The following is a 25,151-nucleotide window of genomic DNA, read 5'->3' on the forward strand; positions in this document are numbered from 1 at the left end:
TGACGTCATCGCAGAATTTATTGTTGCTGCATGTCATCTGTGAACTGCATCACAATAATCACATTAATCGGATATTATGATGGATGAAAACCCAAAACAATCACCGCAGCTCTGATTTAAACACAAATATGGCGGATATGGCTGAGGCAGACGGTAAGATGACTTAAACATCAGCGTCTTTGTGTGATAATAATGCACCTGCAATGCAATACCACATGCTTATTATAGATTAATTTTAAAATGTAATGTCTTTGATGTCTAATGTATGTGTATGTTTATATTGTGTTGTCTGTCAGGTAAAAATAAAAATGCATTCGTAACATTTGAGACGTTGTTTCTGTCAGGCCTTCATGAGTTTGTTGTGTCCTTGTGTTGTGTTTTCTTACATTGACTCGGTTCATAAAATAAAACTTGGTTCAGTGTTAACAACCCAGGTTTACTGAGTTAAAAGTCTGCTACAATTTTTGACAGTTAAAGCTAAAACACGTAATAAATGGTAATACCGTGGTATTTTTAGTCATGTACCATAAACACTATGGTACAAAATTAATATGATAATCATTCCATGGTACCACCACAGTACTGCATTATATTATAAGGGGATGCATTTCAGCAGTGTTGTGTTATTGTAATACTGCAATATTCACTGTGTTGTACACTATCAGCAGTGTTGGGTGTAATGCATTACTAAGTAATTAATTACTGTAATTAAATTACTTTTTCATTGAAAACGTAAAGTAAGGGATTACTCTCAATTTTTTAGTAATTTGCATTAAATACTGTTCTAAATAACAATTCTATATAAAACAATAGTGAATTTAAAATCGAAATTTAACATCTAATGTTAAAATGTATTTTTTCTAATTTAACGCTGCCCCCTTTAATTCTTTGGCCAATTCATGAATAATTTATTAATTTCTCCCCTTTTCTCCCCAATTTACTTTTTTAGACTAACTTATCCAACACTGACTATCAGTCAGCTAAATGAAATGAGATCTGTAGCAAAGACTATTTAGCCCGAGACGGACCACTTGCATTAATATGAACGGGAGAAAATGGAACGTCCAATATATCTCGCCTTACATGTAGAAGAGCCAATCACCTTTTAGATACAGACATCGCCTGTCAGTCAGCTCAAGTACGCTCATACGCATCAGCCAAACCAGCCTGAAAAATAGAATTTTTTAGTGTGATCTGAGGTAAAGAAGCACAATTTAAGATACATTTGTTTTCAGATTTTACTGCTGATTTTAATTATGTTATTTGGTCGTTATCTCAACCAACCGTTTTGTGTTTTGGTTTCAGTTCTGTTTTCCTTTCCCCCATTCATGTAGATAGGAGCTGCACTTTTATGCCGCTTTAGGGTTCCAAAGATGGCCGCCATGTGTGTCTGTACAGTAGGCATATATAAACAGTGCCGATCGATGCATGAATTGGAGCAGATAGAAAAGTCAAACTTTTGACAGACTCTTGTGGTTTGTTGTCTGCAGGTATCAGCAGTGCCACTCCCACAGAGGAGATGAACGGCGCGGGAAACCTGATGGACTTTCTAGACGAGCCGTTCCCAGATGTCGGCACTTATGAGGACTTTCACACCATTGACTGGCTGAGAGAGAAATCCAGAGACACAGACAGACACAGAAAGGTAAAACACACACACTGCCGACAGACTGTGATAATCTGAGAAATGTCTGGTTGAGTGTGATTTCATTAATAGTGTAACTATGTGAATGTGCCGTTTGAGGATTTAGGTATCTGATTTATTTTTGTAGATCACCAGTAAGAGTAAAGGGTCCATCTGGGAGTTTATAAAGAGTTTACTAGATGCCTGGTCAGGATGGCTGGTGATGCTGCTGATTGGTCTGTTGTCAGGTACAGAGACACGCCTACACATGATGTCACAGCACTATACGCTGACATCATAGGTCTGATTTGATCTGATATCTCTGATGGACCTTGTAACACTGCTGGTCTCTTGCAGGCACGTTGGCTGGTGTGATCGATCTGGCTGTCGATTGGATGACGGATCTGAAGGAGGGCGTGTGTCTGTCTGCGTTCTGGTACAGTCATGAGCAGTGCTGCTGGACGTCCAATGAGACGACCTTCGCTGACCGAGACAAATGTCCACAGTGGCAGAAGTGGGCCGAACTCATGACAGGATATACAGACGTATGTTTACACAACTAAAAGACGAACATCTGCATATTGTGAAGTGCAAACTAAGCCTAGTTGTGTGATACAGGAGCCTTTACACAGCAAAAAATATTTTTTTGTCTTTTTTCCAGTATAAATATGTGCTGTAAACATCCATGAAACAAGATACGTTTTCTGAAAAACAAAATTGTATCAAATATTAAAATGATGGTCCAGATTTTAAGAGTGCTAGCACTAAATGCAGCGCTATGCTTTGAGTCATACGTGCAAAGTCAGTGGGCATGGCCATGAAGTTTTGGTATTTTCGTGCAAGCGTGTGCTAAGTCTAGGCGCAAGTGGGTTTCACGAAATTGCTCACACAAAGCACTAATGGGCCGGATCAAGTGCAATTGAATTCTGAGGTTCTTCTCTGGTTATTGCGGCATCTGGGTCCTATTATACAGTCCATTACCTCAAGCACCAGCAATATAAACAAAGACAACACATTTAGAAGTTGGTAGTGTGAATGGACTGAATGCAATGAATTACAAGAATAGAAATATGGACTTACGTTCTTTTGTGCATTAACTGCGTCCTTGTTGAATGTCAGGCATATTTCTATTACAGTGACACGCTCCTTTTATATGTATGGAAAATACGTTCTCATCAGGATTTGGATGTATGTAGAGAATGTAAGTATTAATTAATCATTTTCATCTGCTGACACACAAATCATGGCTAGTGTTAAAGGGATAGCTCACCCAAAAATGGTAATTCTCTCATTATTAACTCACCCTCATGATATCCCAGGTGTGTATGACTTTCTTTCTTCAGCAGAACACATTTGAAGAAAAATAGAAACATTTCTTAGCTCAGTATGTCCTTAAAATGCAAGTGAATAGAGATTTCTCTTTTGACAGTCAGCATAAACGTCATCCATGCAGGTGTAGCTGTTAAATTAATGTCTTCTAAAGCGACATTTGGTGTGAAAAATATTAGAGCCCGACCGATATGGGATTTTTGAGACCGATACCACAGATTATACCACAGAAAATTCACAGATTACCGATATGGTGACCGATATAGTTAATTTTTGAGCTGGAATGAAAACAGACCTTTTCTATGTGGATTTTTCACCGATATGACTATGCAAAGGTACTCAGAAGGCTGATTTCTTAAACAGATATTTTTATCAAAGAATATTTGACATTATTATTATACATTGTCAACAAATTCTAGAAATGAACACTGAGAAAATAAAGAATAAATAAAAATACAATAAATAGCTAAATAAACATCAGTACTGTATGTTTAGTATCAGTCAAATGCTGACCATTAAAATAAAGAATAAATAAAATACAATAAATAGCTAAATAAACATCAGTATTACTGTTTAGTATCAGTCAAATGCTGACCATTTAAGTAAAGAATAAATAAAAATACAATAAATAGCTAAATAAACATCAGTACTATTTAGTATCAGTCAATTGCTGACCATTAAAATAAAGAATAAATAAAAATACAATAAAGAGCTAAATAAACATCAGTATTACTGTTTAGTATCAGTCAATTGCTGACCATTAAAATGAAGAATAAATACAAATAAAATAAAGAGCTAAATAAACATCAGTATTACTGTTTAGTATCAGTCAAATGCTGACCATTAAAATAAAGAATAAATAAAATAAATAGCTAAATAAACATCAGTATTACTGTTTAGTATCAGTCAAATGCTGACCATTTAAATAAAGAATAAATAAAATAAATAGCTAAATAAACATCAGTATTACTGTTTAGTATCAGTCAAATGCTGACCATTAAAATAAAGAATAAATAAAATAAATAGCTAAATAAACATCAGTATTACTGTTTAGTATCAGTCAAATGCTGACCATTAAAATAAAGAATAAATAAAAATAAAATAAATAGCTAAATAAACATCAGTATTACTGTTTAGTATCAGTCAAATGCTGACCATTTAAATAAAGAATAAATAAAAATACAATAAATAGCTAAATAAACATCAGTACTGTTTAGTACCAGTCAAATGCTGACCATTAAAATAAAGAATAAATAAAAATAAAATAAATAGCTAAATAAACATCAGTATTACTGTTTAGTATCAGTCAATTGCTAACCATTAAAATAAAGAATACATAAAAATAAAATAAATAGCTAAATAAACATCAGTATTACTGTTTAGTATCAGTCAATTGCTAACCATTAAAATAAAGAATACATAAAAATAAAATAAATAGCTAAATAAACATCAGTATTACTGTTTAGTATCAGTCAATTGCTAATCCATTAAAAATAAAGAATACATAAAAATAAAATAAATAGCTAAATAAACATCGGTATTACTGTTTAGTATCAGTCAATTGCTGACCATTAAAATAAAGAATAAATAAAAATAAAATAAATAGCTAAATAAACATCGGTATTACTGTTTAGTATCAGTCAAATGCTGACCATTTAAATAAAGAATAAATACAAATAAAATAAATAGCTAAATAAACATCAGTATTACTGTTTAGTATCAGTCAAATGCTGACCATTTAAGTAAAGAATAAATACAAATACAATAAATAGCTAAATAAACATCAGTATTACTGTTTAGTATCAGTCAAATGCTGACTATTTAAGTAAAGAATAAATAAAAATACAATAAATAGCTAAATAAACATCAGTATTACTGTTTAGTATCAGTCAAATGCTGACCATTTAAGTAAAGAATAAATAAAAATACAATAAATAGCTAAATAAACATCAGTATTACTGTTTAGTATCAGTCAAATGCTGACCATTTAAATAAAGAATAAATAAAAATAAAATAAATAGCTAAATAAACATCGGTATTACTGTTTAGTATCAGTCAAATGCTGACCATTTAAATAAAGAATAAACAAAAATACAATAAATAGCTAAATAAACATCAGTATTACTGTTTAGTAACAGTCAAATGCTGACCATTTAAATAAAGAATAAATAAAAATACAATAAATAGCTAAATAAACATCAGTATTACTGTTTAGTATCAGTCAAATGCTGACCATTTAAATAGAATAAATAAAAATAAAACAAATAGCTAAATAAACATCAGTACTGTTTAGTATCAGTCAAATGCTGACCATTTAAATAAAGAATAAATAAAAATAAAACAAATAGCTAAATAAACATTAGTACTGTTTAGTATCAGTCAAATGCTGACTATATTAATACTGCCGAGACAAGAGTTAAACAGCGGCAGCGGTGTTACACCGTATTCTGCTATACAAGTTCACGGGAAACTTTCAATGGTGGAAAACCAGACTTTAAAATATTAGATTTTGTACGACTGGAATTGTTCGGTTGAAGGGGGTATCAAACTGCGAATCCTGAACAAAACAGTTTGGTGAATACATATTTACTCATTAGCTTCCACTCAGGTGACAACAATGAAAGTAGCTACGCGATTAGCTAGTTAGCTGTAAGCTCGTTGTCACGGAGAGTAAAAGATGGAAGTTGTTTATTTTCCCAGCATTGTGTCACACCAGCTAGGTAATAACATAGCGTGAAATCAACACTCACCACACACAATCCACCACCGCACCGTTGTCTGCTGAGCTGCAAAAAGATGCTCTGATGTTTACCTTTCAATCTGCTACATTACTGACTGCAGTGACAAACTATAGCTGGCTAACAGCAAACAGATGTGATAAACATGAGTGACATGGTTGTCAGGGACAGTGTTAAAGTTATATTAGTTATATTGAAAAGGGAAAATGATGAGGTCATTGTTTATTAACTTTCCAGTATGTATTTCACAAACTAGTTAGCAACTTACTGTGAAAACACACCGCTTAACTCCGCCCCGTCTGCAGAACCACCGTCAGCTCAGAGTCAGCTCTGTAAACAATGGAGTCGGAGCACGCTCTGCTGGAAAATATTGATATATCAGTCGGGCACTAAAAAATATAATTATGTAAGTACTTTTTTAACTCTAAATCATGCTTCCAATCAGCAGCAGTATGTGCGTGTGACGTAATCGCATTGGTACGTTCATGCGAGAACTGACGCACTTGCAACACAGCCGGAAGAGCAGCGCTGTTTACAACTGAGTAGGAGGAACGCTGTACAGAAGCTTGGTTGGTCTTGGTTTAGAATGTGAGATTATGTCTGTATCCATGGCAGCGCGAACATATCATACAAGAGACCACATGGACTCAGCGCTGCAAATGCTGCTCACCGGATGCAATGGTTTATAGTTAAAAAGTACTTAAATATTGATCGTTTTTTGCACCAAAAGCGATCATGTCGCTTAAGAAGACATTAATTTAACTGCTGGAGTCGCATAAATGATGTTTATGCTGACTGTCTGTGATTATTGAAGCTTCAAATGTCTGATCACCATCCACTTGCATTTTGTGGACCTACTGAGCTTAGATATTTTTCTGTTTTTCTTCAAATGTGTTCTGGTGAAGAAACAAAGTCATACACACCTGGGATATCATGAGGGTGAGTAAATAATGAGAGAATTGAAATTTTTGGGTGAACTGTCCTTTTAGCAGTGATTGTATTGTCACATACTTCCCTTCAACCAGTCGATTTATATATATATATATATATATATATATTTGTCTTTAGATGGTTATTTATATCTTCAGCTTTAGTGTGTCAATAGGAAATATAAATGTTAGACTCCCAAACATTACTTCTGCAAATAGAAAAGATTAGAATAGAAGAACAGGGAGCCCTGCAACAGATGTCATGTCCCCCACAGAGACCCCCACTGAACATCGTGTCAGTCTGAGATTACATAAAGAGACAGAAGCAATTGAGACAGATTAAATAGATAGAAGAACTGTGGTGAATTCTCCAAGAAGTTTGGAACATCCTGTCTGCCAACAACCAAGAAAAACTGTGTCCAGGTGTATCTAGGAGAATTGGGGCTGTTTTAAAGGCAAAGGTGGTCACACCGAATATTGATTTAGCTTTTTTTTTATGTTTACTTTGTATGATGTTAACTGATAAATGAAAACTATTTATGTCATTATTTTTGAAGACATCCTCACTATGCAACATTTTTCACAAGTACTGTAAATGTGTGTGTGTGTGTGTATATATATATATATATATATATATATTATTTTATCCCCTTTTCTCCCAGTTTTGGAATTCCCAATTCCCACTACTTAGTAGGTCGTCCTGGTGGCATGGTTACTCACCTCAATCTTGGTGGCAGTTGCCTCCGCTTCTGAGACCGTCAATCCGCGCATCTTATCACGTGACTCGTTGTGCATGACACCGCAGAGACTCACAGCATGTGGAGACTCATGCTACTCTCCGCGATTCACGCGCAACTTACTACGTGCCCCATTGAGAGCGAGAACCATTAATCGTGACCACAAGGAGGTTACCCCATGTGACTCTACCCTCCCTAGCAACCAGGCCAATTTGGTTGCTTAGGAGGCCTGGCTGGAGTCACTCAGCACACCCTGGATTCGAATTCGCGACTCCAGGGGTGATAGTCAGCGTCAATAATCGCTGAGCTACCCAGGCCACCCCAGTCGATTAATATTTTAAAAATAAAATAAAATTATTGAAACATGAAAAAATTAAAGCAAAACTATTTCTAAATTCAAATTATACTTAAAACGAAATGAAAATATAATCAAAATTTTGATTATAACATTTTACATATATCAAACATTTTACTCTCTCCGACTTCTTCCACCGGCACCTTTTGCGGTGACTTAAAAATCACTCTATGATAACAGGTGGAAAATATCAATACAAATTAGATCATGAATACAATTTTAAATTTTAAAATAATAATAATAATTTTAAAATAAACCATGACCTCTAGAAAGTTTAACACAAATCTGATACATTTTTGTTTCAGGAGACGGGTACAACTCTAATCATCAGGGACATAATTTCATGTTATATCTATATTTTCAGAGTTTGGACATGAAGTTTATTACCACCTGCTGGTGGAATCTCCAAACTGAAAATGCAGGAACTGATTTTAGACTTTGCGCTGAAAACAGACGTGCCTCTGAAACATAGTGCAATGACCTCAGGATTTTTTTCTCATGAAAATAGCAAGTTGCGCTTTGCATCACTTTATTAACATACAATACACCCGCAGATAGTGCAGACACACCCAGCCACTCCTACTTGCGCTTTGCATCACTTCATTAACATACAATACACCCGCAGATAGTGCAGACACACCCAGGCACTCCTACTTGCGCTTTGCATCACTTCATTAACATACAATACACCCGCAGATAGTGCAGACACACCCAGCCACTCCTACTTGCGCTTTGCATCACTTCATTAACATACAATACACCCACAGATAGTGCAAACACACCCAGCCACTCCTACTTGCGCTTTGCATCACTTCATTAACATACAATACACCCGCAGATAGTGCAGACACACCCAGCCACTCCTACTTGCGCTTTGCGTCACTTCATTAACATACAATACACCCGCAGATAGTGCAGACACACCCAGCCACTCCTACTTGCGCTTTGCGTCACTTCATTAACATACAATACACCCGCAGATAGTGCAGACACACCCAGCCACTCCTACTTGCGCTTTGCGTCACTTCATTAACATACAATACACCCACAGATAGTGCAAACACACCCAGCCACTCCTACTTGAGCTTTGCGTCACTTCATTAACATACAATACACCCACAGATAGTGCAAACACACCCAGCCACTCCTACTTGAGCTTTGCGTCACTTCATTAACATACAATACACCCACAGATAGTGCAAACACACCCAGCCACTCCTACTTGAGCTTTGCGTCACTTCATTAACATACAATACACCCACAGATAGTGCAGACACACCCAGCCACTCCTACTTGCGCTCTCATGAAAATTGGATAAGACATAGCGCTGCACATTGCGCGCTCACATAAATAGAGGCCCGATATCAGAGAATATATCTTGAATTAAAGGAATATTCCGGGTTCAATACAAGTTAAGCTCAATCGACAGTATTTGTGGCATAATGTTCATTACCCCAAAAATAAATTTCAACGCGTCCCTCCTTTTCTTTAAAAAAAGCAAAAATGGAGGTTCCAGTGAGACACTTACAATCCGTAAACGTTAAGATACTCACTGTTTCAAAAGTATAGCCACAAGACGTAAACAATATGCATGTTAACATGGTTTTAGTTTACGTCATGTGTCTATACTGTTGTAATGGTGTCTGTTTAAAAGTTTACAGATTGACCCCATTGACTTCTATTGTAAGTGTCTCACTGGAACACAGATTTGTGCTTTTTTTAAGAAAAGGAGGGATGAGTCGAAATAAACTTTTGTGGTAATCAACATTATGCCACAAATGCTGTCGATTGACTTTAACTTGTATTGAACCCGAAAAATACCTTACAAATAAATTTAATTTATAAAATTAAGTTAATAACTAATACATTTTTATTTACCTAATTTGCAAATTGTTTTGTTTTCTTGTTTTATGCATAAATTAACCGTAATTTTGTGACTATATGCTTTAATCTTCATAAAAAATAATAAAATAAAATGTGAAAATGTGGTAAGAAAAAAAAACTTTACTGATGTATACTGACAACTAAAGTCTAATTATCAATTAACTACAATTTTGCTTCTCATGTAAATGCATCTTGTTTTAAAGATGTTTTATATTAGATATTTTTACTAGAAAACAGGACTGAGAAATTATTATTTTTTTGCCGTATTTCTCAAACAGTGTTTTGCTCATAACTGTGTCATTCTTTCATCAGGGTGCAGGGGCGTATGTGCTAAACTACTTCCTGTATGTGCTGTGGGCCCTGCTCTTCTCTTTCCTGGCCGTGTCTCTGGTGCGAGTGTTCGCTCCGTATGCCTGTGGATCAGGAATACCGGAGGTAAAAATCTCATTCAACTAGGAAACAAGTAAACCGCTGTAACCTGCTAGTTGAAATGCGAATGTGTCTACTGTTGGAGTATTAACACACGTGACTAAAATACAATTTTTGATTCAAATATTTCTATACAAGATGGACTGAACTGAGTTTGTGTGTTTTCCAGATTAAGACAATCTTGAGTGGCTTCATCATTCGGGGTTATCTGGGGAAGTGGACTCTGCTGATAAAGACAGTCACTCTAGTGCTGGCCGTGTCGTCTGGTCTCAGTCTGGGGAAGGAAGGACCGCTTGTCCACGTCGCCTGTTGTTGTGGCAACCTGTTCTGCAGCCTCTTCTCCAAATACAGTAAGAACGAGGGCAAACGCAGAGAGGTGTGTAAGATCTGCTATAGTAAAAGTTTTTGTTATCTGCTGGAATATTTTTGCTCATCCGTTTGTTTGATTTGTTTCAGGTTTTGTCAGCAGCTGCAGCTGCAGGTGTGTCTGTTGCATTTGGAGCTCCAATTGGAGGAGTTCTCTTCAGCCTGGAGGAGGTACACACACACACACACACGTTGGTGCGGCTATCCTGATGAGGACTCTCCATAGACAATGAATTTATACTGTAAACCTAACCCTCACAAAAAAACTTTCTGCATTTTTACATTTTTAAACAAACATCGTTTAGTATGTTTTTTTGTTTTTGTTTTTTTAAGCGATTTGAATTATGGTGACACTAGAAATGTCCTTATAAACCACATTTATAACATAATACCCTTGTAATTACCAGTTTGTAACCTAAAAAATGTCCTCGAAAACCACCCACACACACACACACTCACACATACAGACACTCATAAATACATACACATGCACACACACACAGACACTCTCACGTACACACACTCATAAATATGCACACACTCACACACAGACACTCACACACACACACACACACACACACACACACACACAGACACTCATACATACACACACTCTCACACACACACACACACACACTCACACACACACACAGACACTCATAGACACACTCACTCGCACACACACTCACACACACACACACACACACACACACACACACACACAAAACTTCCATTGAAGGAGGGACTCGTGTCCTATGCAGAGAGCAGAATATCATAGAGACTTGGGGGTGGAAGAAATACCTAGCAACTACATAACAACCACCTGGGTAATTCTCACGAAATACTGATTTCTTTCAGATCACACTCAATTTTTTGAAAGTTAATAGCATAATCATTTTTTCCAAATTTTGGTAAACTTTTCCGGAGCATGTCCGGAGAAATTCTCATTACCACAACACAAGATCCAGGCCATAAATCTGAGAAGCATCTGAGAGTATTTTTATTTTGTAATTATTCAAATTGCAGGGTTCCCACGTGTCTTGGAAAACATGGAATTTTGCAGTGCAGTTTCCAGTCATGAAAAAATCATGGAAAATTTGAAAAATACCTAAATGTCCTGGGAAAACAAATTTTGTCCTGGAAAATGTTTTAGAAAAAAAATAACACGCTTGCTAACACGTTTTTTGTTACATGTACATCAATGGTAAACTGTCATGAACTAATCCCTGTTGCAAACTCATCTGCTGTCATCTCTGCTTTGCTCCAACTAAATAGTTTAAGTATTGATATATTACAGCACAAAATAAGATTTTTTTTCTCGTTCCGACATGCTGTTGTGTTAACCTCAAAAATATTTGAGTTACAAACTTTAGACAATGAGAACAGTCGGACCACTGATTTTTTGAAAACGAATTCAAATGAGTTGGTAGCATGGTGATTGCTTGGTTGGGTCCTGGAAAATTGTGTCTTGAAAACAGTGGGAACCCTGAATTGATTTGAACTTTACATGTCAACATTTAGGAGGCTCTAATAATATGAAACTCTCACCAAAAACAAAAAAATATGCACATTTAAAAAAAAAAAATGTTTTTTTGAATCCAAATAGTTTTTTAGTAAATATACAGTATGTCTAAAGGCTGATAAAAGATCAGTGTGGTGATGTGGGCGTGGCTGAGTGATGATCATGGAGAGCGAGGCCGGGAGTGGAAGAGCGGTAAGGATTGACACCTGTGGGAAATCACCTCTAACAGCTGTTTTGTGTTGCAGTGAGAGCTCGAGGGGGTTTAAAGGGCAGGCCAGACCGCTGGAAAAAGAAAAGAGAACCATGCAGATTGCCGTTGTGTGTGTGTTGACTGTCATGCTGAAAAGCATTAACTTTGGTTGTGTTTCACTGAAAAGCGATTTAAAGAGACTGTTGAACCGGCTCCCACTTCCTCTTCCCACACAAACCAAGAACCTGTCACAGTGATGCCGAAATCTGGAAAGAGGAAGGAATCGCCGTTATGGAGTTCTCGCCGCTGGCCGAGGTGATCAAGACCCTCGCTGCTATCCACCAAACCCAGCACCAAGCCCTCCTGGATCTGCGCGCAGAGCAATAACAGCAGTTCCAGGTGCTTCTTCAGGCCCAAGCTGAGGACCGGCAGGTGTTACGGAGCTTAGTACCCTAGGGGGAAACTTCAGCCACAACCCTGGCCACAGCTTTGGCCATTCCCCACGACACACTCGTCAAGGTGGGCCCACAGGACGACCCAGAGGCTGAGTTGTTTGAGTGGATGGCCGAATCTTGGGGATGGCCCAACAACCAGTGGGCGGTCCGCCTTTTGCCGCTGTTGACAGGGGAGGCTCAACTCACGGCCCAACAGCTTCCGGTGACACTGGTGCCGTGACCTGGATGGGAGTGAGGTTTAAGGGGGTGGGTTTAGTAGTAGCTAGATAGCACGTGAGAGCTGTGCAGTGTAAACCTCACTCTCCTGGCCTTAAGAGACACACTAGCGGCCGAGGCTAGAACCCATGGCTTTCATAGCCTCCTTGCTGGCACATCTGACTCCCATACTGGGGATCGCCTGTTTGAATCCTACTCAGGGCGGGTCAAGTAGGACCGGTGACAATCAGATTTGGCATTTAATAATTGTTATAATTGATACATTTTAGTGATGATAAGTGTGTTGCAGGAACGAGTGACCTAACTCAAATCTAAGATTATACTAAATTGCACACATTACAATTTATCAAAAATTATTGCTTCATCTTACAGAGGTATTTAAATTTATTTATATTTATATAATTTATATAATATAAAATATTATTTAATTTATTTATAGCTAATTTCGTCAGTAAAATCAATTGTCTTAAAAATGTTGTGGTAGTAAAAATGCGTAGTGTTTGAAATAGGTCATACTGTATAGACACAACCAGGTTATGAAATTAACTTTTGTGGTGGTGTGATGAGGAGGAGGGCAGAGCCGGGGCATGAGGACACACGCCCGGCCCTGAATCGGGCTAATCAGCCGGGAGGGGGGTAAAGACGAGCCGAAAGCGCCAGTTCGAGAGAGAGAGGGAGACACACACGCTACCGCTGTGTGTGGTTATGTTTGTTTAAGTTAATTTATGTAATTAAAATTATGTTGACTGTTCTGCCGGTTCCCGCTTCCTCCTTGCCCATCCTTTACCTGTTACATTGGTGCCGAAACCCAGGAAAAGGAGGAAGCGGGAGATGGCGAATCTCACTCAAACTGTACATTTTTATTTCTTTTAAATTCAGTATTTCCGCTTTTCAGCAGACATAAAACAATAGAGTCTTTCTCCAGCTCATATCTCATCACTCTCTGTCGGGACTGGCATCTGGCTTACTCTTAAAGCCCATCTCCACTCTCACTGCAATGACAAACAGCTGTTAGAGACAGTCATTGCTAGGTGATGATCCTTACCGTTCTCATCTCCTGATCTCGCTCTCCATTCACAAACCGGTGCTTTACCACACCCCCACCTACACTGGCGGGTTCACAGTGGTGGGTGAATGCCCAATTTTACCAGACACTTTGATGTTTTACCAGCTACTATGATTTTTCATATCAGTATGTGTATGTACAGTTGAAGACAGAAGTTTATATACACCTTAGCCAAATACATTTAAACTCAGCTTTTCATAATTCCTGACATTTAATCATAGAAAACTTTGCCTGTCTTAGGTCAGTTAGGATCACTACTTTATTTTAAGAATGTTAAATGTCAGAATAATAGTAGAGAGAATTATTTATTTCAGCTTTTCTTACTTTCATCACATTCCCAGTGGATCAGAAGTTTACATACACTCTGTTAGTATTTGGTAGCAATGCCTTAAAATTGTTTAACTTGGGTCAAACATTTTGGGTAGCCTTCCACAAGCTTCACATAATAAGTTGCTGGAATTGTAAATGCTACAAAACTTTAAAGAATGGCCCCATCTCAGTGTGTGCATAATAAATGTATTACACGTACAATTGTATTCTGTGGAATACAAGATTTTGAATGGTCAATTCAGCCGTCTCATATTTCTAATTAAAGACTTACTTATAAATGTATAATTCAATAAATAATGTCAAATCTGTTCCTGCAGGTCAGTTATTATTTCCCTCTGAAGACGTTGTGGCGGTCTTTTTTTGCTGCGCTGGTGGCAGCGTTCACTCTCCGCTCCATCAACCCTTTTGGCAACAATCGTTTGGTTTTATTTTACGTTGAGTACCACACGCCCTGGTACATGGCCGAGCTGGTGCCGTTCATTCTGCTGGGAGTGTTCGGCGGTCTCTGGGGGACCCTTTTTATTCGCTGCAACATCGCGTGGTGTCGCCGCCGTAAGACCACGCTGCTCGGGAAGTATCCGGTGCTGGAGGTGATCTTGGTGACTGGAATCACGGCTATCCTGGCGTTCCCGAATCCATACACGCGCCGCAGCACCAGTGAACTGATCTCAGAGCTGTTTAACGACTGTGGAGCGCTGGAGTCGTCGCAACTCTGTGATTACATCAACAACCCAAACATGACGCGACCAGTGGACGATATTCCAGACAGACCCGCGGGGCCTGGTGTCTACAGCGCCCTCTGGCAGCTCACATTGGCACTGATCTTCAAGATAGTCATCACTATCTTTACATTCGGCATGAAGGTGAGAGCGATTGTTCCCTGGGGATTGACAACAATTAGGGATGCACCAGTATGACATTTTTTTACCGATACTCGTACCAATATTTTGCCACTTACCTTATTTTGTCATCATATCACTGTTTTGCTCAGGAATTATGCTTTAAAAATGTAGAGGTACAAAAGCATTGAACATGGATCAGATCTAGTACCAATTTTTAAAGAGAGTCACACACAATGAAAGATAAATAGAAGATAAAAAGACAAAAAAATATCTAAATATCATAGCATATTTGTACATGTACTGTATAAGATAAAATGTTACAAATTCATATTATACTTATGTTGGGAAATTCCACAGAAATGTCAACCACGTCATGGAAAAATAAAAAGTTATAACCAAAGGAACAAAATGCCCTTTTATATTCTGTCACGTTGTAATGGATAATGGATATTGCCGTCCAGACCGCTAGAGGGCGCCGCTTGCTCACACAGCACTGACTGAAGCACTGAAGTGCATGCTATATTTTAAAACACAGCCTTTTAAAGTTTAATAATCGTGCAAGGCCATATTGCGATTTTAATCTTAACTCAATCAATCGTGCAGCCTTAGTGGATACCATACTAATGTCTCAGAAGTCAAAGTGAGTCACAGAGTTTTGGATGGTTGTACCTCATCATGTATAGGTAAGTACCACTTTCACAACTGTCACGTCTGTAACGCCAATTCGTCCTTATTAATGTGAGAACGAGAAAGAATAAAAATTAAATATCACATGTTCTTAGGAGTGCCAACCCTTCTACATTTCGTTATTTCTGGATTGTGCATTTGAATTCACAGTTTTATTAAAGTGTGATGATAATTAATTATAAAAAAAAAAGCCATCTGTTTTTCATGTAGACGTTTTCATGCTTATAACAGATTTTTTCTTTTTTTTTTTAATTATATTTATTTTTCACACATTATACATTTGCACATATACAGTGAAATTCTTTTTTTTCACATATCCCAGCTAAGCTGGGGTCAGAGTGCAGGGTCAGATATGCTGATGGTTTTAATTTGGTCAGTAAATGGCCGGTAAATATTGGCAGCCGATACATTGGTGCATTCCTAACAACAATATCTGTTTTTCAAGGGATAGTACACCCAAAAAATGAAAATACTGTCATTGTTTACTCACCCTTATTTTTCCCATGAGAGCACAAAAGGAGAATTTTCAAAGAATCTTTACATATCTCTTTTTCATGCAACAACACCGAAAACCCTAATAAGTTAACTTTATTCAACTTATTGAGTGAACTCGTTCCCTCAGTTGAATTGAGTAATGGTGTCTCCAAAACATGCGTAATTAAGTTCACTTAACTTGGTGATCTTATTGAATGATCTTAACTATTTAAGGTAACTAGATGCAAGTACACTTAATTTAAGTATTGTTGTTTCTGCTTAATGTTTGTTGGTTAACTCATTTAGATCATATAATTTCACAGCTCAAATAAAGAAGATTATAACTGATTCTAGATCAGTCATTAAATAAACTTAATTCTCCACTGAAATGCATAGACACATGTACTTCAGTTGCACATGCACAAGGAGAACTGAGATAGTGTTAACAAGGTCCAACGTGACCAAAGGGGACACAAATCACCCTAATGGTGACATCACATGAAACAACAATTTGCAACAAAACAACATAAATAGTACTACAAAAGAGCAAAAACCTCTATGAATTCTTAATAACTATTGAAATGCCCCCATTAGTTCCCTTTGACCGAAGAAACAAAATTAAATAATTCAAGTACGAGGGATTATGGGTATTGCCCATAGCCTCAATTTTGTACTCAATCATTTGAGTTGTTAATGCTAAGTCTGTAGATTTTTAAGACAAATAAGTTCAATGAACATAGATCCCAAAACTTGACATTTCAAATAAAGATGAATTAACTTGATTTTTCCAGCAATGACAACATTAGGGTTCACAGTGAACAGTTCATAGGATGAAAATCACAATAAAAGTATCATAAAAGTAGAGACAAATTTTAAGCTGTTATTTTGCAATTATTTAAAAATAAGTTGATCATTTTTCTCTCTGCTGGAACTTTCAGATTAAATATGGTGCCATTGATGTCAAAGATTTTCAGTCTGTGTCGATTTAAAATGAAGAATGTTTTAGTATTTGGTATGTCCCCCTTTTGCTTCACATCATAATGTCACATCAGACTTGTTTTGTTTTTTTTACGTTTCTAAATCCTAAAACTTTGTTTATTTTCAGCTTTAAATTATATTTTGATTTTAGGTTTTCATTTTCTCAGTCTTTCAGACCCTACTGGATATTCAAATGATCAATTTAGTAATTCCAGTACAAAATTTCTTAATTGACCAGCCTTTGGTCGGTGTGAAAATGAAAATAATAATATGGGACCCTGAATGATATTACTCATGATATTGATTTGCAACATCACCTTTGTCACGTGATTTATTTATTTTTTTAGATCCCCTCAGGCTTGTTCATCCCCAGTATGGCGGTGGGTGCTATCGCCGGGCGTATCGTAGGCATTGCAGTGGAGCAGATGGCATATCATCACCACGACTGGATCATTTTTAAGAACTGGTGTCGTCCGGGTGCAGACTGCGTCACGCCGGGCCTGTACGCGATGGTCGGGGCCGCTGCATGTTTAGGTAAGGCCATGAGGTTTGAAATTGTAATATTCAACTAATTCAAAGAAAGAGTTGAATTTTGAAGCTGCTGTGTGCTTTTTAAAGGGTCATTCTGTGTCAACTCAACCAGAGGTCCCCAGCTCAAAATTTTGTTTTTGATGTTATTTTACTTGTGAAAGAATGTTTATGTAAGCCAAAATATTACATTCCATGGATTAGTATGAAAGCCAGAGTAATCTGTTCTGTAGAGGGGGGTCAAAATGACAATTTTCACCTATGATTTTGGAGCAAAACTTCAAGTTAGAAAACAACATTATAAAGGTGTCAGATAAGGTCGGTCTATTACCAAAATTAGTTGACTTCAGCACCTCATGTTGCATTCACGACCATATCACCCTGTAGCTCTAGACTGGTTGCCCACTGAAGCTAAGCAGGGTTGAGTCTGGCCAGTACCTGGATGGGAGACCTCCTGGGGAAAATTAAGGTTGCTGCTGGAAGAGGTATTACGGAGGCCAGCAGGGGGTGCTCACCCTGCGGTCTGTGTGGGTCCTAATGCCCCAGTACAGTGACGGGGACACTATACAGTAAAAAAGCACCATCTTTCGAATGAGACGTTAAACCGAGGTCCTGACTCTCTGTGGTCATTAAAAATCCCAGGAGACTTCTCTTAAAGAGTAGGGGTGTAACCCCCCATTGGCCCTTCTAAGTCATGGTCTCCTAATAATCCCCATCCATTAATTGGCTGTATAACTCTACTCTCTCCTCTCCACCAATAGCTGGTGTGTGGTGAGTGTACTGGTGCACTATGGCTGCCGTCACATCATCCAGGTGGATGCTGCACACTGGTGGTGGTTGAGGAGATTCCCCTGTTCACTGTGTGAAGCGCTTTGAGTGTAGTGTCAGAAAAGAGCTATTTAAATGTAACGTTCATTCATTCATTCATTTTGAGTCCAAAAATGGGGGAAAAAAACTTTTTTCTGTTGTCTTTACAAAGTTTGAGTGTCAATAACTCCAGATGGATTACAGAAATCTTAATATTCTATTAGATTCTGGTTCAGAACAAACTTTCCTTTTTGTATCTTCATTTTGAATGCCCTCTGTGGTTAAATTCCAGAGATATGGGGATCTCAATGTGGCTCCATCCATAAATTGTGACATTTTACCCATTTTCAATGAGCAAAAACCAAATGTGGGTCACATGCTATGAAGATAGTTTTTCTTGTCAAACAAAACAACAGTCTGAAGTACAAAAAACTAGAGGTAGACCGATATATCGGTTTTACTGATTAATCTGTGCAGATAGCTGCTTGTTGGAACTATCGGTTATCATCAAAATTCAATGCCGATGGTTGGCAATAGATTTGATTTTCTTTGTGGTCGGCACTGGAAGATTCTACAGTATAACAACGGCCTCTAGAAATCTAAATTGACAATATTCATCCATATTTTTATCCTCCCTCACCATGTGTAATTAGTTATTTTGATTAGTGTTCTAAGCTGAATCGAGGGCATACATCGTGCCCCGCCAGCGCATACATTGTGTCTCCAACTTCATATCTTTGTTGTGAATCATAATAAACCTTATTCCTCATTAAACCTCATTTGGTGAAATATATAAAACCTTTATCTATTAAATAAAAAGCTTAAGTTGATAAGTACTTAAATAAAGAACATTGTAACAGACCCAAGTCTACGTCATTGCAAAATAAGAGTCCCTGTTGTGTTTCAGGCTTGTTTATAGGTAAAAGTTAAGCATTATGCACCAAATCTTCATTTTTTCTGGTTATTATTGGGATTTTAGTTGACTAATAAACTTGACCAAATTGTGGGATTTGATTTATTTTGGACTCTTGTAACCTCTATAAAATAAAAAAAATATATATCAGCCGATTAATCGGTTATCGGTCTTTTCCACCAATAATCGAAATAAAAAAATAAAGAACTAAACTTGTCAGCTTGTGACATTCAGAAATGCTGCGAAGCTGCTATATTAAAATAAAGTTCGGCCTCGTCTCTTTTTTTGTCCAGGTGGTGTAACTCGGATGACGGTCTCTCTGGTGGTCATCATGTTTGAGTTGACCGGCGGTCTCGAATACATCGTTCCTCTGATGGCGGCCGCCGTCACCAGTAAGTGGGTTGCTGATGCGCTCGGGAAGGAGGGAATTTATGAAGCTCACATTCAGCTCAACGGTTACCCGTACCTGGATCAAGATGAGTTCACACACCGCACGCTAGCCACAGACGTGATGCGACCACGCCGGAACGAGCTGCCATTGTCTGTGCTGACGCAGGACAGCACCACAGTGGAGGATGTGGAGATGCTTATCAAAGATACTGACTACAACGGTTTTCCTGTGGTTGTCTCGCGTGAATCAGAGAGACTTATCGGCTTCGTTCAGAGACGAGATCTTATCCTGGCTATCAGTAAGAGACACACACTCACTTTCAAACTAAAATACCAGGGTATACTCTCCCATAATCTTATCTGATCTGCCAATAACTACTATAGCTACTTATTATTATTATTTTTTACTTCGAATCATTATTTGGCCTGGATATGCAGCACACTTATTGTTGAACATTTTATGCACCCTAACTATTCTAATGTAATGTTCATACCTCATAAAGGTTTTGCATCTAAAAATCTGTAGGAAAACAATTCCTGGCTTAATCTGTTTAAATTCATTCTATTTTTATTACAAATAATTAAAATATAATATATATCTAGATGCACATCTTTATATATCTTTTATAAGACAATATCATTTCAACCAAACAGCCACTGTAGCTCATGTAGAATAAAAATGTTCATTGCAAAAAAACACAGTAAGATTCTAAATAGTCATTAGTTATAAAATATATTTTAAATACACTAACACAAATATTACATGTAATAATTTTCATTTATATGCACCATTATTATAACAACACTTTTCTCAATAAAATTGTGACAAAACAACATTTAATACATGAAAAAAGCCATGTGGAGACTTCTGTGAACTTTTTAAATGATGAGGCAAACGAATAGTTGAATCAGAGTTGAATCGATTAATGTAGACAGATTAAACTGATTCAAGGAAAATAATCGAACTTACTCTAATGTCAATATTTCTAATGAAGTTACGGCAATAAAACATTTCTTTCTTAACGGAATATTCCGGGTTCAATACAAGTTAAGCTCAGTCGACAGCATAATGTTGATTAACACATAAATTAATTTTGACTCATCCCTCCTTTTCTTTAATAAAAGCACAAATGTGTGTTCCAGTGAGACACTTACAATAGAAGTCAATGGGGTCAATCTGTAAACATTAAAATACTGTTTCAAAAGTATAGACACAAGACATCAATAAGATGCATGTTAACATGATGTTAGTGTGATAAAATCACTAACCTTTTCTGTGTAAAATTGTTCAATATTACAACTTTGTTGCCATGACGACATAATGCTGCAAACCCTAAAACCTTAAAATGACTGTAGAAATTATGATTTAAACAACTTTACAGCTCAAGTTTTAACAGAAGAATTATTGTAAAGTTCTTTTATAAAATTATAAGCGTCACATTTCTGCCTTTTAAACCCTCCAAAAATTGTCCCCATTGACTTCCATTGTAAGTGTCTCACTGGAAACTCTATTTTTGCTTCTTTAAAAAAAAAGAGGAGGAATGAGTCGAAATAAATTTTTATGGAAATCAACATTATGCCTCAAATGCTGATTAAACTTAAAGGGAAAGTTCACCCAAAAATGAAAATTCTCTCATCATTGACTCACCCTCATGCCATCCAAGATTTTTATTAGAATATTTCAGCTCTGTAGGTCCATACAATGCAAATGAATGGTGATCAGAACTTTGAAGCTTCAAAAATCACATAAAGGAAACATAAAAGTAATCCATACGACTCCAGTGGTTTAATCCATATCTTCTGAAGTGATATGATAGGTGTGGGTGAGAAACAGAACCATATTTAGTCCTATTTTACTCTAAATCTCCACTTTAACTTTCACTTTCAGATGTAAAAAAGAAAGTGGAGATTTATAGTAAAAAAAAGGACTTATATATTGATCTGTTTCTGACCCACACCTAACATATCACTTCAGAAGACATGGATTAAACCACTGGAGTCTTATGGATTACTTTTATGCTGCCTTTATGTGCTTTTTGGAGCTTCAAAGTTCTGGTCACCATTCACTTGCATTGTATGGACCATCAGAGCTGAAATATTCTGTGAGATATTCAGTGTTCTGCAGAAGAAAGAAAGTCATACACATCTGGGATGACATGAGAGTGAGTAAATGATGAGAGAATTTTTAATTTTGGTTGAACTATCCCTTCAACTTGTATTAAACCCGGAATATTGCTTTAATGCTCGCAAGTTCGAGGAAATTTGTGAAACTAGTCTGACACAATCTTAACTTAATGACCAAATAAAAAACACATTAAAATATTTAGGTGAATTATTCCTTCATTTTATATCAGCAGCAATATTATTCAAAATATATTGTGAACATTTTGATGTTTGTCCAGCCCTAGTATACAGCGCTATATTATGTTAATGAATGAACTGTAAATATAACTGCGTCTACTGTAGTCGTTCTGTCTCTCTCTCTCTCTCTGTGTGTGTGTGTGTGTGTGTGTGTGTGTGTGTAGAAAATGCACGTCAGAAACAGGACGGTGTGGTGAGTAATTCGGTAGTTTATTTCACTGAAGATGCGCCGCAGCTTTCTGTGTCAAACCCGCAGCCGCTGAAACTCAGACGCATCCTGAATCTCAGTCCCTTCACTGTCACTGACCACACGCCCATGGAGACGGTGGTGGACATCTTCCGCAAACTGGGTCTCCGCCAGTGTCTCGTCACACGCAGTGGGTAAGACCCTTCAAACGTTTTGGCCCTTTCTTTTCATAAACTAAGATGAAAAACACTTAGGGTACAAAAGTTTCCATCTGTCTGCACTGAAAGCAACAATGCTGCTGGATGCGCAGTTCATTTTTCCACCCGGTTTTAATTTTATTCACAATTTATACCTTATCACAAAAACCTGTCAGGAAACGTCCTGGTCCTATTTGACTCTAAAATCAATAGAAAAATACATGAAATTATATTTTGCATATATTTTAACAGAAAAGGAAGCCTGTTTTTATTGCCATTAAAATGTTTACATTGTGACATTATTTTCATGACAGTTACGCACATTTTACCTCCAATTCTTATTACCGCAATGCGAAAAAAGATGGTCAATATGATGTTCTCATTACCAGAACTTGAAAAAATTATATACAGTATTATTTGAATTGTAAAGTATTTGTACATAACAGTAGTACTTCATTTCATTTTCACTGGTTTTATAAAAAATGTTTTTACTGTAATAAAGTAAAAAAAGAAAAACTGCATTATGATAATAAGAATCATAATTGAAAACAATGGCAAAAGTAAAATGTCCAGACACTTTAGGGTAATGAGAAATGGGGATAAAATGTGGTTAAGCATCCTGAAAATAATGTCACAGATGGTCCTAAATGTAGGTTTAATTTTCTTTATGCAAATCAATACAACATTTCTTGGGGTTTAAAATGATTTGGCCATTTTCTTCACAGGTTTCGTGAGAATCACCCAGTTGTCCTTTAAATTTTCTGAATGTTTGGACATGTCATATTCATTAATTTTAGTCAATTTTACTCCAAAAGGTCAACGAAAATACCATATTTGTATTTGACAATAATGTGAAAAATGACAAAAACATGAGTCAAACTGTATCAGAGCAAACCAAAAAGGTAATAATTTTGAAAAATGTATTAACATTTAATTATTTAAACTTGTATCAAACATATTAAGGATTGATCAACATTACTGAAAAATTTCCCAACATTAAAACTAGCCACTGGAATCTCTGAAAGATCTTCAAAGATTTATTTGAGGCAGTTAATAGCATGTTAACAAGATATGCACGAGCAGAACTGTTTATTCTGCTTTGTTCTCAGATTTATCCACGCTTAAAGGAACAGTTCACCCAAAAATGTAAATTCTCTCATCATTTACTCTCTCATGCCATCTCAGATGTGTATGACTTTCTTTCTTCTGCAGAACACAAATGAAGATTTTTAGAAGAATATTTCAGCTCTGTAGGTCCATACAATGTGAGTGAATGGTGACCAGAACTTTGAAGCTCTAAAAAGGACATAAAAGCAGCATAAAAGTAATCCATAAGACTCCAGTGGTTTAATCCATGTCTTAGAAGTGATATGATAGGTGTGGGTGAGAAACAGGTCAAAATGTAAGTCCTTTTTTACTATAAATCTCCACTTTCACATTGTTCTTCATTTGTTTCTTGGTGTTTCACATTCTTCATGCATATCACCACCTACTGGTTGGGGCTGGTCAAAGATGGAGATTTATAGTAAAAAGGGACTTAAATATTGATCTGTTTCTCATCCACTCCTATCATATCACTTCTGAAGACATGGATTAAACCACTAGAGTCTTAAGGATTACTTTTATGCTGACTTTGTGTTTTTTAGAGCTTCAAAGTTCTGGTCACCATTCACTTGCATTGTATGGACCTACAGAGCTGAAATATTCTTCTAAAAATCTTCATTTGTGTTCTGCAGAAGAAAGAAAGTCATACACATCTGGGATGGCATGAGAGTGAGTAAGAGAGAATTTTCATTTTTGGATGAACTATCCCTTTAAGCATCACAAAAATACAAAGTGGTTGGTCGTCTTACCTGTCACTCAGATGGTCTCTTCCTGTCCAAGTGGATGTTTCTTGACCAAAATAAGCTGCAAAGTGAGCTAGATTTTATGCTGATAATCAAAAGTCTGGTTCCTTGAGGGTTAAATTAGGCAACATGTGATTAAACTGTCCTTATTTAGCACTAGCATGTTCTCTAATCAGTTAAAACTGCTGATAATAATTGAAATAACCTCTCTCTCGTCAGACGTTTGCTTGGAATCATTACTAAGAAGGATGTTCTGCGACACATGGCTCAAATGATGAATCAAGACCCTGAATCAATCATGTTCAACTAACAGCTGTGCGGAGTGCGATTACTGTCACCTCAGGAGTTGAACCCGCTCCAGACTGACTCTGTACATAGTGCACCCGTCCTGTCATCTGTTACACACCCAATCTTCTAGTTTGGCACAATAATGTGTGTTTATGTGACTGGTGCAACTGAGACTGTCGGTCAATTGTTTTTTTCAATGTTAATGTTGTTTTTGTTATTTTTTTTATTAAGCTGCTCTCGCCATATGTATTTTTTATGTGCATTACTGTAAATTTAAAGATTTAAACAAACTTTAAAGGAATAGTTCACCCCCCCCCAAAAGTCATTATTTATTCACCCTCATTTTCAGTCTCAACCTGTATAACTTTATTAAAAAATTCAAGAACATGGAAAAATTCACCGTTTACGTCCCACAGAAGAAAGAAACTCATACGGGTTTGGAATGAGAATGACTTAAGGTTGAGTAAATAATGGCAGAATTG

The 25,151-nt window shown here is 36.8% G+C and overlaps 1 protein-coding gene across 1 annotated transcript; it reads left to right on the top strand.

Annotated features, from left to right (window-relative positions):
* Positions 1-25,095, top strand: LOC127427726 (H(+)/Cl(-) exchange transporter 4-like). The gene is made up of 12 exons (XM_051675514.1): positions 1-153; positions 1,491-1,645; positions 1,773-1,872; positions 1,982-2,169; positions 9,909-10,031; positions 10,195-10,401; positions 10,482-10,562; positions 14,488-15,033; positions 17,499-17,685; positions 19,693-20,088; positions 22,315-22,531; positions 24,601-25,095. The coding sequence occupies exons 1-12, from the start codon at positions 84-86 to the stop codon at positions 24,689-24,691; spliced, it is 2,361 nt and encodes a 786-aa protein (XP_051531474.1). The 5' UTR covers positions 1-83; the 3' UTR covers positions 24,692-25,095.
* Positions 25,096-25,151: the final 56 nt, after the last annotated feature.

The sequence above is a fragment of the Myxocyprinus asiaticus genome, chromosome 37, assembly GCF_019703515.2.
Source record: "Myxocyprinus asiaticus isolate MX2 ecotype Aquarium Trade chromosome 37, UBuf_Myxa_2, whole genome shotgun sequence".
NCBI classification, from domain to species: domain Eukaryota; kingdom Metazoa; phylum Chordata; class Actinopteri; order Cypriniformes; family Catostomidae; genus Myxocyprinus; species Myxocyprinus asiaticus.